This window comes from Humulus lupulus, chromosome 8 (genome assembly GCF_963169125.1).
Source record: "Humulus lupulus chromosome 8, drHumLupu1.1, whole genome shotgun sequence".
Lineage (NCBI taxonomy): Eukaryota > Viridiplantae > Streptophyta > Magnoliopsida > Rosales > Cannabaceae > Humulus > Humulus lupulus.
In genome coordinates, this window is record NC_084800.1 from 115151420 (window position 1) to 115170611 (window position 19192).

At 30.1% G+C, this 19192-nt stretch overlaps 3 protein-coding genes and 1 long non-coding RNA gene across 4 annotated transcripts; all 4 read right to left on the bottom strand.

Annotated features, from left to right (window-relative positions):
• Window positions 1-690: 690 nt before the first annotated feature.
• Window positions 691-2832, bottom strand: LOC133798351 (uncharacterized). The gene is made up of 6 exons (XM_062236593.1): window positions 2377-2832; window positions 2036-2102; window positions 1588-1766; window positions 1394-1469; window positions 1212-1269; window positions 691-1096 (listed from the first exon to the last, which is right to left on the bottom strand). The coding sequence occupies exons 1-5, from the start codon at window positions 2500-2502 to the stop codon at window positions 1253-1255; spliced, it is 465 nt and encodes a 154-aa protein (XP_062092577.1). The 5' UTR covers window positions 2503-2832; the 3' UTR covers window positions 691-1096; window positions 1212-1252.
• Window positions 2833-9164: 6332 nt separating this feature from the next.
• On the bottom strand, window positions 9165-9829 carry LOC133794026 (uncharacterized). Its single transcript, XR_009875089.1, has 2 exons — window positions 9744-9829; window positions 9165-9610 (listed from the first exon to the last, which is right to left on the bottom strand). It is a non-coding gene; the product is annotated as an uncharacterized LOC133794026 (long non-coding RNA).
• A 449-nt stretch (window positions 9830-10278) lies between these two features.
• On the bottom strand, window positions 10279-14513 carry LOC133795968 (cytochrome P450 90D2-like). The gene is made up of 5 exons (XM_062233451.1): window positions 14270-14513; window positions 13597-13686; window positions 13411-13462; window positions 10597-10694; window positions 10279-10287 (listed from the first exon to the last, which is right to left on the bottom strand). The coding sequence occupies exons 1-5, from the start codon at window positions 14459-14461 to the stop codon at window positions 10279-10281; spliced, it is 441 nt and encodes a 146-aa protein (XP_062089435.1). The 5' UTR covers window positions 14462-14513.
• A 2675-nt stretch (window positions 14514-17188) lies between these two features.
• LOC133794027 (uncharacterized) lies at window positions 17189-18112 on the bottom strand. Its single transcript, XM_062231209.1, has 2 exons — window positions 17947-18112; window positions 17189-17822 (listed from the first exon to the last, which is right to left on the bottom strand). The coding sequence occupies exons 1-2, from the start codon at window positions 18049-18051 to the stop codon at window positions 17532-17534; spliced, it is 396 nt and encodes a 131-aa protein (XP_062087193.1). The 5' UTR covers window positions 18052-18112; the 3' UTR covers window positions 17189-17531.
• Between the last annotated feature and the right edge of the window lie 1080 nt (window positions 18113-19192).

Consider the following 19192-nt stretch of genomic DNA (forward strand, 5'->3'; position numbering starts at 1 on the left):
ATTTTCTTAAAAAATATTTATTACTTATATAATAATATTATAAAAAATATAAATTAATAATATTTGAAACAAAATATAAATACTTATACTATTTATTAAAAAAATATTTATAATATTTATTACCTGAGTATCTAATAACTTTTTAAAAATTATAATATTTGTAAAAAAAAGTTTAAATAAATAGTTATATAGAAAAGTATTATGAAATACCTAAATAATAATAGTTAATTATAACAGTAAATAATTGATGGGAAATACCTAAATAATTGACGTTTAAATGAGTTATCTAAGGATAATCTTCCACGTACGATGTGGAGTCATGTGGTTAGCGAGACAGTGAATGACTTTAAAGGAAGCTTGGAATTTGGACAAATCCGGACTTCTCACTCTCAGGAATGTTTTATCTTTCTCCAAATATGGAATAATGGGGCTTGATAAATACTACTCCCACTCCCACTACTCCCAGTCAATGACTTCGAGTTCGAGCTTGCTTTTATATTCCAATCTCATTCTTTATTCCCCTACGTACGAAACGATTCTTGGTATACATAATTAATAAGTATATTTAAGTGTTCCTTTCTTGGCCTACATTTGAGTAGATTAATTAGTTTGCCAATATATATTTGAAATATATAATGTATTCGATTCCCCACACGTTATGGTATCCTAATATTTAAGATGAAGATTAGATTGGAGTGATAAAACAATTCCAACTGAAATCATATTCTACAATAAACAAGTGCGTTAGTCCTAGAAATAAGGTTTCTCACAACAAGAAGCAATATTAAGTACTCTCCTCGTAGAGGGAATATTACATATACTTCGCTGAACAAAACATTTATTAATTTTTTTTTATTTGTAAATATATATATAGGACAGCTTGGTCAAGGTAAGTACATATTAGTGGGAACAAAAAGAACCCAATAAATAAATACACGTTCCTTCAAGCCCTATACTATAGAGAGATCCATATTCGATAATATTACTCTTCTATATATATATATAGCTAGCACTATTAGCTCTACCATATGCTGTTCTACGTGCTACTTCATCATCTTATTGCGATTAGTATCATTCGTACGTAGACAATTCCTAGCTGCAAAAACAAAGTCAATACACGCATTTAGAATATAGTCACAATTAATTTGTTGGCAAAATATTAGACATGTTACATAATTTTAAAGGAAGTCAATTTTTATATTAATTGTTACCTAGTTACAAGTGGTGATTGATCACGTGTTACTGCTAGGTGTCAGTAATAAAGAGAACCTGATCAAAAAGAAAAGAAAAAAGATGATAATTAATAATCTTGCTATATATGTGGTCGATCGTCGTAAAAAATAATTTAAAAAAAAAAATTCCTTTCTAATATATAGAATCTCAAATATTTTACCCTGCCACCAATTTCCCCTTGAAACACTATTGGAATTATTTCCATTTGAGTCGTCGTCGGATCCATCTTTCTTGAACTGATTAAGAAAACAATAACGCTATTTACCATGAATATTGATATATATACAATAATTAATAAATAAAAGGAAGTAGAAAAAAATAAATGCAAGTATATATATATATATATACACTTACGGTATGTTGAGATTCATGAGTAGTGGTCCTTGTAGTCCTGGGAGAATAATTTTCTTGGCCACCATAGTAGATGGATGAATTGAAATAACAGGGCTCAACTGTTTCATTTTGATAGATGGAACTGGAATCTTTGCTTGTCACGCCACTACTTTCACCTTTTCTACTTTGAGCCACATTATCTGAACACAAATTAGGTAGTATCCAATTAAAAAAAGATCAAATTGTAATTACCAAACACAATTTCTATTCATGAATCGGAATAATATTTATCTTTTATAACTCTTAAAAGTTTTATATATATATATATTGACCAAAACAGCCCACAATATTCATAGTAGTAGAGCCACAAATAACGAATGGAATGTTGTTAGAAAAGCGAATTAATATGACAGTTATATTGTCTTCTTTATTTTGGAAATAAATAAAGGGTTTTGATTATTATACAAACCTGGTCTTTCGTACTTCCCACCTCCAGCTTGATTTCCATGATCCCGTTTCTTCTCTTTTCCAAGCACCTAATTTAAGACAAGAAATGAATTCAGAACATATATATATAGCACATCATTCTTAAAAAAAATGAAAAGAAAAGAAAAAAAGAAGGTGAAACTAAATAAAAACTACTTATCAAAATCGAGACTTTCCTTTTAATTTATTATCAATATAGTACTAACCTAATTAATAACTTGGTTAGTGTTGCACCAGAATTGAATACAACTAATCCATTCATTATATCTATCTATCTATATATACATATTAAAAAAATAAAAAAGAGCGAAGCAGATGAATTACCGTTGATGGAGGTGGGAAAATAGAGCCAAACAAGCCAGTTGAGGAAGAAGTTGAAGAGTCTTTGGGCCCAAAAAGATGATCCAATGAAGAGGAACCATGACCACCAACCTGCTTCTTGTTGTCCATTAGTTTTTCTATAATTTGGGTGGAATAGGAATAGGAATGTAGGAATAGCAGAAGTTGTTGTATAGCTAGTTCTAATAAATCAGTAGTAGTAATTAATATACGGTATTAATAGATCAGAGTAGTGTGCTTTCTTTGTCAACCAACGAACAAAACGACTCCTTTTTGATAGAGATATATATGTTTTAACGGCCTGGCTGAAGAGAGACCTAAAAGCCAAAACAGCAGAATAATCGGATAAGGTTTTCAGAAGAGAAAACAAACAAACAAACAAATTAAAGCACAGAGCTTGACAGAAGGAGCATAAGAAAGGCACGTGAAGATTTGGCAGATGTGGAGGGAACTGAACCGGTCTCACCCTATTTATAACCCCAAAATATATATGGTGTGGTGTGGTTAGATGCTGCCCCCCATGTGCCTTCATTCACTTCCTTTTTCTTTCTCTCGATATCTCTCTCTCATTTCCTATCTTCCAATGCCACATGGGTGCACCACTTTTGCACAAGTGGACATGTTGCCAGCCCTAAGCCCCTTACGACACGTGTCCCATTCCTAAATTTTGACCTATATATGTTTCGGTGGTCCATTCAATGCATGTCCCATGGATTGGACAGAGTGATAGTGAAGAGCCAAGACTCAATTCTTTTAAAATTAGTGCCTTCGTCCCCACAACAAGATAAACGGATAAGGCCTCAACTTGAGCTAATTTGCTCTTTAATTTTATATATGCGGATATGCCATTGCCCGCCTATGCCAAACAGTTGACTCTTTTATCTCTCTTTCATTCTAACCTTTTTTTTTTCTTCTTCAAAATAATAATTTGAAAGAAGCAATTCCTTGACTACTATGTCTATTTCTTTCCTTTCAAACAAGTATATAACATATTATTATTATCATTATAATAACAATATATTTTATCTATGTTCCTCCCAAATCTTTGAACAATCTAAACCGAATATAAAATATATGATTTGCATGATCCTTTTTCTTTTCCGGTTTGAGAATAAGTATGTCCTTGTATGCTTAAATTTATTGCTTATATATAATATGCAAAAGGAACATTATAATACTCTTATTATGCGTATGTAGTCTTTTAAGATATAATAATGGACGTACCATACATATTATTACATCCGTTTCAGATATGACATATAAATTTAAATAATTTGTTGATAAAGCTAGGGAAAAGGAAAAAAAAAAGAAAGAAGCTTCCAAACTTTGATTGATTATGTTATACATTGGTGCGTCACAATAATTAAAGTTAGCTTAATCTTTAATAAATAGAACCATATGAGATCGAAGAATTATTATTAGCAAGAAAAATATATAATATGTTATCAAACCCAAGTATATCTCTAAAGATACCTACAATTTCTAGAGCACATATGCTATATATGTATATTTTAGTTAGACGTTTGATTAACTATATTGGATCTAATAACTATAATAAAATATTTGTCTAATCCTAGGAAAAGCTACATTAATTATTTTATATAATGGGTGGCGTTTTTTGACCAAGCATGATATATTAACACATGAATATACTAATAGTGGTACTATATATATATATAGTTGTTCCCTTAATAATAAGTCTATCGATCGAAGAAGTTGTGTTCAATTAACAAAGGCCAAAAATTGTGATGGGCAAAGTCTATGCAGGATAAGTATACCTTTCACACCGCCACACAGTACTCTAGTCGATATAAAAAAAAAACGAAATTAAAGTGAAATGATACGGATATATATGAAGCTATATATATATATTTATAGCAGGCTAGGAATATTATATAGTCCGTATCAAATAACATTATAGTATAAAGTCTTATTAAATTAATTGATGAGAAATGATATATGTTTTTTAATATTGACGCTTTAATCATGAACAAGGACGATTATTAGACTATTGTGTCCCACATGGAATAAGTGTAAGAATATTCAACCATTAATAAGAACATGTGTAACTCTACTAATTACCAATTGGTTTTTAGATGGAGCCTCATGATTCTTGTCATGGTATCAAGAGCCAATTCCCTAGCGGGCATTCGATCCACACCGATCCAAAGGAGTGAGTCAAGCCGCACGAGATCCGCATAGTGCAAAAAGACACTTGAGATCCAAAAAAAAAAATAAGCGAGCTGGAAAAAAAAACGGACCACTTGTGATCACGTGATTCAAGATTGGTGAGCGAAAAATCGCCACCATCTTAAGGGGGGATATTAGACTATTGTGTCCCACATGGAATAAGTGTAAGAATATTCAACCATTAATAAGAACATGTGTAACTCTACTAATTACCAATTAGTTTTTAGATGGAGCCTCATGATTCTTGTCAACGATCTAATAGTAAAGTTCAGTGACTTAATATAGCTCATTGGACAATTAATGATTACTTATTTAACAAGAAGATCATTTATTTTAAAACGGAAGGTATAGGTATATGATTAGTTGTTCACATAATATATATTGAAGTTTCAAGAGAATATTCCTTTTTATTAGTGTTTTTTTTTGGATAGCTAAGGATAAGAACAACATTTTCCGCCAACAATAAAAAAAAAAGCAGTGTGAAAAACCTCCCCGGCCAAAAAAAAAAATATAAGAGAGAGGAAGATATTGAAAGAACTTGAGTGGATAGTGCTTTGACATTTTCGAGAGTTCCAAGTGAATTAAAATGTCTGTTTTTGCACTACATATATAACCATGGGGACTTGTTATTCCTTCGGTATATGCTTCAAATCTTTATCCTTAACCCTGTCCAAAGGTGAAGTACCTTATAGCTAATCTCTTAGAATCAAAATCTTTATGTCTGATTAGCTATATAGTCTGACCAATGATTTGATGATACATACAACAGCAAAATATAGCTAGCCAACCTCAAAATTCTTGATCCCAAAAAAATATGTGAAATAATGGAGCAGTACTTATTAATCAAGAGAAGTTTATTTGTTTTCTATCTGTTTTCTCGTCATATATGTCATCAAATCACAAAATAAAAACAGACATATAAGCTTTAAACCACAAACAAAAATAATGTCATTTTACTTGATGAAAAAATATATGAATAATTTAAAATACATGCATTAGCATTCGTGTATATATAGTGTTAGATAGATACTTTTTTTTTATATGTAAAAAATACATTATAATGTGTAGCATGTATTTTAAACCACACACAGAAATATATAATATAGTTGAACTATAATAAATTTAAATATTTTATAAGTTATAACATGTATACCTAAAATAAGTGAATCCCTGATATTATTTTACTAGTTAACTATTTTTATATATAGACACATAAACAATTATAATAATTAGGTATATAATTTTATATAGGGTTTAGAATATTATTTGATATAAAATTCATGTATATTTTGAAATCAAATAATTTAAAAATTGTAATAATAAGATTTTCGAAAACCGTAGGTAAAAATTATATATATAAAAAACACTTAATAAAAGATGATTAATTTTTAAAAAAATCCATAAATTTATCAATAGTATTTCGTACGTAGATCATTTTCCAAAAGGCGCCATTTCCAAAAGGCCAATTTCCAGAAGGGTCATGGACTTTCCGGATGATTATATATTTGATATATAAATATATGTATATATATATATATTTATTCATCACGTTGTCGAGAACATATTCGTTTAGCGATCTCGACACAATAGATACACATAATGGCATTAATTAAGCTTCGGATTGGATAATTATGAATTCTTTAATAATATTATGTTATATCCATCAGGTGAATTATCGTACGAACGTTATTACTTATAATTTTCACACAGTTAAAAATCCTGAATATTAATTAATTACTGTGCTGCGATTATTAATAATATTATTGGTTAGGTCTATTCCATATACCTCTGTGAAGAAAAATGCAATTAAAATTTAGTAGCCATAATATTCCACGAGTCAATTTATTTGCAAGTTGGGGAAAGAGTCAATATATTCTTATATATTTCTTTGTTGCCCGAGAATCTAAACCCTATTTGCCATATCGTTATCACTCATGCATGTCTGGCTTAATATGGCACACGTTGCTTTTTGTTTGATGTTTTTGACTATTTTTTAGATTGCATTGCATGGTTGACAGTTGGATTGTTTAGATAACCTATTCTACTGTTCCCTTCACAAAAGCTATAAACGCGTACAGTTATGCTTTATACAGATGAATCCTTTTTCTTTTTTCATCACTTTCACGCTTATTTTATTTATTTATTTCTTTCTTTTGGAAGGATAAGAACTTATATACAAACATATTTATATTTATATTATGTTATAATATATTATATTATATGGATATGGATATTGGATTATGGATAAGATATTAGGATATATATGATATATAATGTTCGATATGTTATATTGCCATATTTGGGCGAGCTTCGGGAAAGAACTTTTGATACACGACATATCTCTATCTATTTGATAAGTTTTTATTTTGATATACAAGTTTTTTTTTTCTCTAAAAAGAAGAAGCATATACATTAATAAATCTATATATCTCCATTACATATAAGTTTTTGCTTCATATTTAACTCGAAAACTATATAATTCAGCAGAGACCACATCAGGTTTATTATTTCTCCTTTTTTTTTTTTACTTTATACCTAACTATTTCATTTAGGGATTTTAATCTTTTTAATTAGAACAGTCACAAAATTTGAAATAACTACTACTCTTATGTATTGTTGTTATAATCAATATATTTTATATATAATTAATGAATAATTTTTTTTTATAGAAAACCTTGTGTTTTATAAATTTTGACTTAGGGTTTTCTAATAACAAAATAATAAGATTTTTTTATAATATTTTTAAAGTGTAAACTTTTTGTTTCAAAATTTGACAAAACACATTATTTATAAAAAATATCACCCATAATTAATTTCCTTATGTTCTTAAATTACATAACCCACTACTACAAATATAGATTTTTTCTACGCTTTTTTTTCAACCTTAAAGAAAAAGTGCGGGGAAAAGGTTTGATTGAAGGCAAAATATCACATTTAATACCCGTGTATTATTTTATTGCGGTTTAAAAAAAAACGCAGTCTAAAGTTTCAAGTGTGAGGAGGCGAGGACTTTTCTTTGCGGTTTTGTAGAAAACAGTGCAGAGAAAAGTGTACGACTTTTCTCTGTGGTTTTGTAGAGAAAACTACGGAAAAAATTCATTTTCCCCGCAAAATCTAACATGAGAGCCCTGTTCCCTCATTTTCCATTTGCACATGAGAAAGAGAAGAGAGAATGATTCCGCCTTCGTCCCCAGCCACGGGTAAGTTCTATTTTCACAATTTTACATTGTTTTTTTCTTGCATATTAACACTTTAAATCAAGTAAATATACCTAACATTGATTTATTTTTGAAGTTTTAGGGAAAAAATGAAGAAATATTGAGTGAGTTTAATGAAGTATCAATATGTATGTTTATATGGTAGTGTTTGTTTCTAATGTTTTTTAAAGTTTATATAGGATTAGAAGACATTTTCATTGTTCAAAACATGTATTGATCACTAAAACTTGATTTTTTAATATATATTTTGATTTTTGGGTATTTTTATATCAATTACCTAATTTATTAGTTTTTTTTAATAAAGTTAATATTAATTATGTTAAATCTTTAGAATGTATTATATTTCACATAATTTTTTATATTATAATATTGTTATTTACATCATTTTTTTATACTATAATATTATTTCTTACATAATTTTTTATATTATTTGCATAATGATTTTCTTAAAAGTTTATTTTTGTTAGTTATATTATTTTAGGATCAATTCAATTACCATATATTTAGTAACCAATGTTTAAACTTTTATTGTAGGAAATATTTGTTTGAATTTGAGGTGTGTAGAAATTGTTGAAGATTAATTTTGAAGGTGAGTAATAATTACTAAATTTTTAATTTTTATTTTTGATATTTACAAATTATTGTTAGAGGAGTTTGAATATATTGGATATTCATCCGTAGTGAAGTAGATTTTGAGATAAAATTGTGTGCTACGGAGATAATAGATGATTGAGAACAAGTGTGTCTTAGTGAAGTAGGTTCTGCGAATTCTGTGTGCTGTGGAGGCTTATGGTTGAGAACATGCATGTTGTTTCACTACAAGAAAAAATGCTTTTAATAACACCGAAAATGTGTTATCAAAACATACGATAACACTTTCTGATGTGTTAAGACCGACTATGTTATCGTAGGTCAGGGTACTTTACATAACACTTTATCAGTGCTATACAGATGTGTTATTGTATTGTCAACGATAACACAATTTCTGTGTTATTTTAATATATAGATAAGTGTTGAATTATGTTATTTATAGTCGATTATATAACACTTTTTTTGTGTTATACTACACTTTAGTATAACACATTTTTTCTGTTATACTACACTTTAGTATAGCACATTTTTTCTGTTATACTACACTTTAGTATAACACATTATTTGTGTTATATAATGAAGTTTGCATAACAAAATTCTTTGCATAAAAAGTGTTATTGTAATAGATATTATAACAGAATTTTTGTATAATTTTAATATTTAGATAAGTTTAAATTCTCATTATATATTTTATTTATATAACACTAATTTATTCTATTATATTTTAATTTTTTTATATAATTAAAATTAGCTTTCTAATATATACTAGCATCATCAAATGAACTTGATTTTCAAATAACAAAAAGTAAGAACATTCAACATTGTATTAACAATCCACAAATTAGTTTAAAACATTCAACACTGTCATCAACAACAAAATGTTCTTTAAGCATTCAAGGAATCTTAAATATTCAACATAGTTAAAAGTTACTACTTTCAACACAAAGAAATAAACAACAGTTGCAATGACTGTACAGTTGCAGGGTGACGGTCCAGTGGCCAGCAATGACTGTACAGTTGCAAAGAATGGGTAGTAATCCCAAACACATTAGAAATATTAGCCACGTCCTCGACAGATTCCATGTCTATCATGCCACCAAAACGTAAACTGAGACAACAAAACTCCACTGTCGAGAAAAGCAACACAAGTAAAAGCTTTATTGTTATGTTAACCTCTGTAGTTGATGGCATGAAGTCACACAGTACCCGAAGGCCAGAACCTGATGTTTTCAACAAATGTATGCAAACAGATAAGTTGAGGCTTTTACATGTAGATCTCAAAAGAATCAGAAAGTAACATGTCCCAAATGACCCCAAACATAACACAGTACACAGGAAAAGAACAATATTTACCACACTTGACTCTCCAATTATCCACTCACAGCAGTTTCTTGAGCATGAAATGAGCTGCCAATGCCCTTTAAAGCAAAACACGCCGCATAGAGCATAAAGAAAAAAAATATCAATAGAAAGAACAAGGCAAACCAAAAAATTTATAGAAAAATCAAACAAGCCTATCAAGAAAAGAAACTCTTGGCAAATTTTTAAATAATCAAAACACAACAAATTAAAGATTCCCATTTGTGCCAATTCCAAAGTGCAAAAAATAGTTAACAGACCTTAAAGCCAAAGTACAATAAAACATATTTCAACAAAAAAATGCATGGGGACCATTTGGTCAAATTTCCATTAAGCATTCATAAAGGACTAGTCCATATCATGTTTGAACTATAGAAAATGGTTCAGTAAGACTAAAAATGTGACCAAACCAAGTTCAATACCATAAATTGCATAGAAATATCAGGATTTTGAAAGATTGGTACTACACTTGACACTTAAAAACAAAGGAATCATTGTTTTCCCCCTTGGAATAGGAACCATCCAATTTTTATTCCCTCTAAAGAACCATTTGAATAGCAAGAATCACAAGCTATTATACTGTTGTTTTCAGGTTTCAGCATTATACCTGAATCAACTACCTCTAATTCCAAGATAGATAAATCTTACCAGGAACAGATGGCCCAAATTTGACTGTATCCTAGGATAATCTGTATGCTTGATGCTACTATCAAAGCACCTTGGATTGCTCTCAAAGAAAAGGGGATGAGCAAAATTAGTATGAGGAAACATTAAAGGATCCACTCACAAACTATATTAATTTCTTGCTTAAAAAGAAATATTGGTCTTTTATGAAAAATGAACTCACATCAGTACCACCCATGTAAGGAACAAGGAAAGAAGGGATCATCACTGCAGTTCCAAGGGCCAAAATGTAGTGCTGAAAACCCAGAAATACTGCCTCCCCTATTTTTCCAAATGAAACAAATAACACTTTAAAATAAGAAATAGAAGAAAAATAACATAAAGAATCAATAAATGAAGAAATGAACATACCCCAAGGGCAGTAATCAAAAGCAGTCCCTCATTGTCTACTCAAGTGATTGTGGTGAGAAAAGTGAACCAGAACCAATACACAAACACTTGGCAAACACACCAGCGAGCAACAGATGTATAGCATGATCAAGTGCCAAGTCTTTCGCATTATTTTGTCTAACAACCACTTCTATATTTTTAACCATCACTAGAGTTTTTCCCTCTGTTCAATTTACTATTTATTTATTTATTTTGGTCCTAAAATGTGATTGATCTGAATGGTTGTTGATACATAGAACTGACTGAAACATTATAATAAAATTAACTATAAAACAGTGCAGTAAAGGTTTCAACCGTCTAAATTATATGTTTAAGAATAAAAAAAATGCAATAAATGGTCTTGAGTAGACAATTAGGAGTAACTGTTACTTAAGTTGAACTATTAGCAAAGGACATCAATTTAATAAAATACTCTAAAAAAGAATTGAATCATTTTTTGATCAATAGATAATTGAGATAATTATATGCAATTAAATACTTGGTAACATTTATAGAGGGTTTAAGGTGATAAAAATAATTTCAAAGCAATTAATGATCCGGATTTAAGACATCTCTCACATTTATAAAGTAGTTGAAAATAATAAATAGCTTCTGTAAAGTCTCTTAGTTATAAAGCATAAACTTGTCTGCAAATAATTAATTTCCAAGAGAAACAAGTCAAAAACACATAATGAACGCTTAATACAGTAGAAAGAATGAAATCCTGTTTTCTCAATCATCATTGCTCTAGTAAAATCTGTCACAATTTTGCCTGTGTTCACACTCCTAGCCAACTAGTAAAGACTGTCTACTCAAAACAGGTTTAATTAATTAGAATTTGTAAAAGTAATGTCCCCACAAAATTGAGCTTCAATCAAAATATTTAAAATTATAATTATTTTAGCACTAGACATATATATCCTTGAAGTCATAATGCAATTAAGAAAAATACAAATTTTGAAATAAAAAAACTAATAAGAACACTTACAAAAAAAAAAAAATTGCAACATGAACAACTAACACAAAAACGAAATCAAAACATAGTAGTCATTTGAGATAAAGACCTCAGTTCTTTTAGACATACACATTTTAAAAACATATTAAAATGGAGCCTTTTTTATACTTAAGCACATAACCATGATTTTAATTAAAATCAGTTTGCATCTTCACCAATCTAGAGAGAGAATGCAAAGAAAGAAAAAAGATCATCTTGTTACCATCTAAAGATGGAAACGGTTATGATGAAAAATCATGGACCTATTTGAAACTACTACTATTTTCATTATTGGGCTAATGAAACTACAATCCTCAACATTAAAACAAGAACATAGACAAATACATTTTACTAAGCTATACACAGATTGAATTTAGTTCAACAATTCAACTCGTTCACTTGTTCAGAACAATTCACATGAAATAAGATTTTACAATTCTCCTGATTCAAGTAATGAATTTTTCATGTCAATCAATGATAAAACATAAAGGGTGTTAATGTAGTACACTGAGGAACATATTAACATACAACAGTACATGTAACATATAATAGTTATTAAAAGCCTTCAGATCATTAACAGTAAGATCAACTTTACAGCTTACAAATAAAAAAATCAGCACATAAGTTATATTGTAGACATCATTAGTTACTAATCATGGATTAAGTCCAGTTCGACATTACATATGATTTTTCAAGAGTATAGGAGTGAGGAAGAGAGAATAAGGATTGCGACCAGGAACCATCTCAGTGAAGATGTTGACACAGTAAAAATGTCATCACAAATCCGTAACTCAAGTTATACATGATCTAAGGATCCGTAATGGATGTGAACAACCATTAAGGAAACACAAATTCATTATAGAAGTAACAAAAGCAACCCATTAAATGTAACAAATGTATTATTAGAGAGCCCTCAAATCTCATAGCTATATCAGATCATTAACAATATTAACCACAGATTATTTTCAAAGCCCATTTACATCTTCACCCACCTTGTAAGAGATAGAAAGAGTAGTAGTAGTAGTAGTAAAGAAGGAATGAAAGAGAGATAGTTAGATAGATATGATGGTGGTGGTGGTGATAATGAGGCGGCAAAGATGTAAAGGGCAATTATGAAAAACCAAGGAGAATTTGTTTCCAACAATGAGTTTTTCCATCACAGGGCAGAAACACTATTATACATGATATAATCATCACTAGAAGTCAATTGAAAAGATCAGTGAACAATACATTGCATAAATAAACACGAAAATGAAGTGATAGTTCCTCCCTTTAAGTGGGTAGGTTCATATAAAGCTTTCTAGGCTGCATGTCCATCAATTAACGCAGCAAAAAAACTACTCATAAACATTTGCCATCATCTATTAAAGAACCCATTAACATACCAATTGAAGGCTTATGTATGATGGACAAGTTTTGTTCTATAGTTTCATATAAATATTTATATATATTTAGAATATCTTTTTATAATTATCATTATTATTCTAGTTATAAGATATGGTTTTTGAAAGCTAGTACCTAACTACGTATGTAGCAATTAAAAATCAAAACCAATAATTGAATGGGTTGTCATAATTTTAATTAAAACTTACTAATATTAAAAGTAAAAATTACCCATTTGGCCACCAATGATAATGTTCCCTAACCTTAGTGTTTCTGTGATGACCTGTAATTTGAAAAAAAAAACAAAAGAAAAAGAAATCAAGTAAATTAGAAAAGTTATAGCTACTTTTCTATCTTTCTTTCTGAGCTGTTGTTTTCTTCTTGTTTGCCATTTTCAGTGGTAAAAAGAAATATTACCGTTTGTGTAAATGGTAAAGATAAGTAGTCACTCCAACACAGTGGCTCCCCAAGCTGATCATTGAGTCTTTTTAACTTTATGTTCTCCTCCTTAGATAAGATAAATAAATCTATTGATTGTATTAATATAACCTAAGCAAGTGCATAATACCTAGTTATTGAAACTAAGTCTTTTTTTTTACTTCATTTTCTATATAAAAATCTTGTACTATAGATGTCATCCTCACGAGAATAACTGCTATAGGCTAATAGGTATAAATATTTATATATTGTGGACAAAACCTATGGCTGGCTACCTTATATTATTATATAGCATTTGCATTGTCACCTATTTCCAATGACAAGGCACAAATGAGAAGGAAACCACTTCAGAAACAACAAAACTAGACAGTAAAAGTGGTAAAAAAAAATGGACTCGAAAGTCACAAATTTCCAAAAAAGAGAGCTAGTAGTATTAGAAAAAAGTTGGCTGGCTGAACAGGATTAATGCAGCTTAATCAAATCAAGTCATTTTTTTATTAAAAGAGCACTAAAGGAAAGGATGATAATGATCATGAAATGAAGTTGGCATATTTTCTAATACAATGATAATAATAGTCTAAGTAGAATGATTATAATAATTTGATTTCTATAGCAATCCAATAAAGAGAAACAACGACTAAGTGGTTCATACTAGTAACTGTTGTAGGGCAGCAGGACAATCTGAGAGATATTTCACTGCAAGAGTCAAAAGAACAGGAACTGAATCCTCTCCTGGGATCATCATATCTATAATGTTATCAGCTATTAGATCATCTGTTAATTGACCACTTGTGTCATTTAGAAGAACATCTATTACATCTCTTGGAGCCTCTTTGGTGATCATCCCACTACTACTTTTCCTGGCTTCTAAAATTTTCTATACTTGCTTCACCATTTTTTTCTTAGCCTGAAAAGAGAAGAGGAAAAATATTTTGTACCAACATAATTAGTAATCATGAAATAAGACAAGATGTGAGTAGTAATAGATTAATAATAACTAACTTACCTGTAATGATCTATGAAGCCTAGTTCCAGGAATGTTTATTGGTAATGACATGAGGCCTGCAATGAATTCTTGAAATTTTTTTCATACAGACTCTATTTCCTCACCAGGATCCAAATTAATCAATGCCTTAACTAGTACTTGAAATGCAATCTGAGAGAGAGACCAAAAGGGGGTTTAGTCTTATATGTGTTATTAACTTTTAAAAAGTACCATTAAACATAATAATTGTGAATCTGTTTTGACAGACAATTATTGAAACAAACTTATTCTGAACCCCATAACAACTGGTTCACCTTTTCTATTTAGCAAATCATTTTCAAACCTAAGTAGAAGCCAGAGATGGGGTATTTCAAAAATCAATAATTATTACTTTCACTGTTTCACAGACAGATTCTTTATCCCCCAAACAAATAAATATTTATGAATATAAATAAAGCACCCCCTAAAAATATCTTAACCACACAAAAAAGGCCAAAGGTTTAAACTTTAAAGATAGAAGGCATCTTTTGTTTTTTGCTGTGTCTACTTCAAACTATTCCCAAAAAAACTAAACTCAGATGAACCAAGTAATAGTCTTTCTTTTTTATTTTTCCTTTCTAAACTTCAAATATTGCTTTCTCTAAAATAAGATAGAGGTCGTGAACAGTTATAACTGCAAACCTTCCATGCTCTCCAGGTCGGATACAGAGCATCACATCTTTGTCTGCAAGAACTGCACTTACAGCGATCACTCCACCACCCATGGCTTTTCCTAATATCTGGAAAGAACAAAAAAGAATAAATATAAAATTTCATTTAGTGAATGAACTTTGGCGACACTCTAATACATATAAATATCAGTAGAGTGTGAAGAAGAAAGTGATGGCTTACCACTACATCTAGGCGAACTTCTTCCCAATCACAAGCCAGCAATTTTCCTGATCTAGCTAAGCCAGATTGGATTTCATCAGCAATCATTAAAATATTGTATTTTGAGCAAAGCTCTCTTACAGATTTTAAATAACCATCGTGGGGAATAACAACCTACCAACCAACAAAAGATACAGTTCTTCTCAGGTAGTTTAAAGTCGATAAATACTTAAAAATGCTATACCTAACGTGGGAGAGGAAAATCTAAGTAAATCATGCCTAACAAATGAACAAACTCATGAACGCTTGTACACATGCTTAAAACTAGCTAGCTCTTTCTCAACTTTCTCTCTTTCATTATATTTATATACATATATGTATAATTATGAGAATAGAATTGAAGAGAATTCAAATAGTTACAAGTTTTACAATACGAGACTACCATTCAAGTATCAACATAAAAATTAATAAAATAAATAATCATCAATATTTGCATACAAAAAAAAAAAAAACTGAAAATATATTGATCAACATCATATTTAAACCTCAATTCTTCAAAACCCAAAACCAAGAGCAACTAGAAGCAAATTTAATGTTGTTTCCTTTTCTACACTTAAAATATCTTTATCTTTTTTGTCACAAAAAATTAAAAGGAATAATCGTAATCTTTAAAAGTATAACTATATGCATTCAAATTAAAAGAATAATTACAGCCAAAATCTATCAACCTTAACAAAACACAAACTTGAATATCAAATCCACAATTGAAACTACATCGAATGCACCAAGCATATCTAATGATTAATGAACATAGCATTTCAACATAAGAGATCCTCTCCCTTTTATGTATCGATAATTTTCAACACTATATCATCCATTTTTTACAGAAGAAATTTAGATATTATACACCAAAATAAAACATTACAGGTGCTATTTATTAATTCTTAAACCAATATGGGGAAACAAACACAATATCAAACAAGATTTATTTAATTTATGAACAAAACACATATATACAATCACATAAATATACAATTGAATTAAACAGAAAAATTAAGACAATATATCTCTTAAAGGAGTCCAAATATAATGCTCTTCAAAGTCACCACCAAATCCACAAAGTCTCTCAAATCACCTTTTGAAGGAGCCCAAAAAAACAAGACAATATTAGTTATCAATTGACTAATTTGCAAATGAAACACAACAAAATGCCCAAAAATCTAGCTGAAATGCTAAAATGCCCAAAAATCAAGCTTAAATGTTCAAAAATCAATCAAAACTTGGGAGTAATAATCAATCAAAAAAGCAACAGATTATTGGGTAAATAAATCATCATCATTCATATAAAAATACTTCAGCCATCAAAATAAAACAAATAATTACCCAATGAAAGCAAAAGACAGATTCAAGAAAAAGGAGAGAGAACGATGAGGAAAAAGGAAGAGAAAAGAAAGAGAAAGATAAAGAGAAAGAGAGATTTGAATTATGAGACATAGAAAATTAAAAAAGAATACAAGAAAAGAAGAAAAACAGAAGAAAATAATGAGAGAGAAGGAGAGAGGATGATAACACATTTTTTAGTCAATTGGGACAGTGTGAAAAATTTTGGGGGCTGGGGAAAATTAGGCGCAAGAAGTTCACATTGTGGTGTGCAAAGAGGAGAGATTAAACACTAGTTTTGGAAATCGATGGTGAGATAGATGATATAGCATAGAGAGTACCAGTTGTTTTTCAAGAATGACCTCTCTCTTGTGTCCAACACTGCAGAAAAAATAATAATCAGTGGAAATACATCAATCACAACAATCGGGGAATAGAAAACGCATAATATAAAGGTGAATACAGCAAGGTCAATCTCTATTAAATATATCTTCGATTGTATATTTAGGAAGGCACCACTAATCAGTAAATAACTAACTTCATGATCTCTAACAGCAATTCAATCTACAACTTCTCATTCGGTTTTGAGCACAGGAAACCAATTATTATGAAAATAAAGAACCAAAGATTTATTGCATCTAGAGATGAATCTATAACCACCAAGGAATGTGTAAGCTCATTAAAATGATAGTAAATTAGAAAATAGGTTCAGAAGCTGATAAGAACTTGACCTAATACCACCACCACCAGCTGGTCCATTGGTATATAATGTTGTAACGTCTCTAGTAAATTGGACTGCATGTTCTTTCATGTCAAATAATCCATCCATACGCAACCTTACATCATTACTAGCGGCTGAAGATGAAGCGTCATCACCAATGCTAGTTGCTTTCAGACTATCGACCCCAATTATATAAGAAAATACATAACTGTTGATGCCAGGAAATATTTCTTCCAACCATGATCTGACCTAATAAAACATCAAAAATAGATTAATACAATGAAAACACTCAAAAATTCATTTTTTCCCTCATTTGAATAGTCTTATTATATAATAAATAAATAGCCGTGGCAAAATCTTAAAACTTATCCACCAGGAATTCTGCAGCCTTTGCACGTTTAACACATTCATATCCTCCATAAGATATCTCACCCCATCCTTTCCAACCACAGTCCTGAAAATTTTGACAACAACACATTAGTATAACCACAGACCAAGGAACAAAAAAGGGTTTTCAATACAGAGCAAAAATATGGTTAATGTTAACTGTTGATTGAAAGAAAGGAGAGGGGAAGATCACATGTCACAGGAGAAATATATGCTTAAATAGTGAAGGAAAACACTATGATAAAAGGTTAACTCCTTCCTGATAGCATAATCTTAGGGAATATGACGCTGGCTAAGATGGTAAAAAAAACAATAGCTTGAGCACTTCAAATGACTTAAATTTAAACAAGCACAGAGACATTCCAAACATGTAGGCCAATGATGCAATAAATGTAACCAATTACACTGGATATGGTATTAGTGCTAAATTAACCAAGAATCGATTGCATTGACTGACACCAATAGTCCTTATTTTATTAGAACACAAGCTATTAGTACCACCAAAGGATAACGATCTTGGAACTTATGAGTAGTCTTTGACCAAAGCAAACAATAAAAGATAAGAGTGACTCCCATATTTGCATAGACTATTGAAATCAAGGCATTTCAATGGTAGCAATAGAAAGATGAGCTCTCTTTAGTGATTAAATATGCACCAGAGCTCCAAATAAAATTTCAAGCACAAGCATGGTACACGGAGAGAATAAACCTCCATTTGCTGCTTATGTATTACATAATGAATTAGCCAGAAACATTAAAAGCATCACCTTTGCAATCAATTGCAGGATTATTTCACGGATCGAACCAGCAGAGGATTTTGCTCCAACACAAAGAACCTTGTAACTTGACAAGGGAGAGAATGAAACATTCTGAAGATCAATAATCTACATTTTAGGACAAATAGATAACGATCTCAGTCAATTATTGTTCTCCCATTTCATTCGGAATAGAACTATATGAACACAAACTTACCACATTAGGGGTGACATAGCTACTGGGGTCCCCAATTTCATACAGGAACAATTGCTCAAACATTTAGCCCTACATTCCCGTAGATTCATACTCTTGTTCACCCATGTATGTTGAGCATCCAGCAATTTCCAACTAGAAAATTTCAAAAAGAAGTGATAATTTGGTTAGTTTTTCATTCTTTTCCAGCAACCAAACAGTTGTTCAAACCAAAATACCCCAAGAAAGTAAAGAAAAGAAGAAGTTACCTGCTGTTTCCGAGA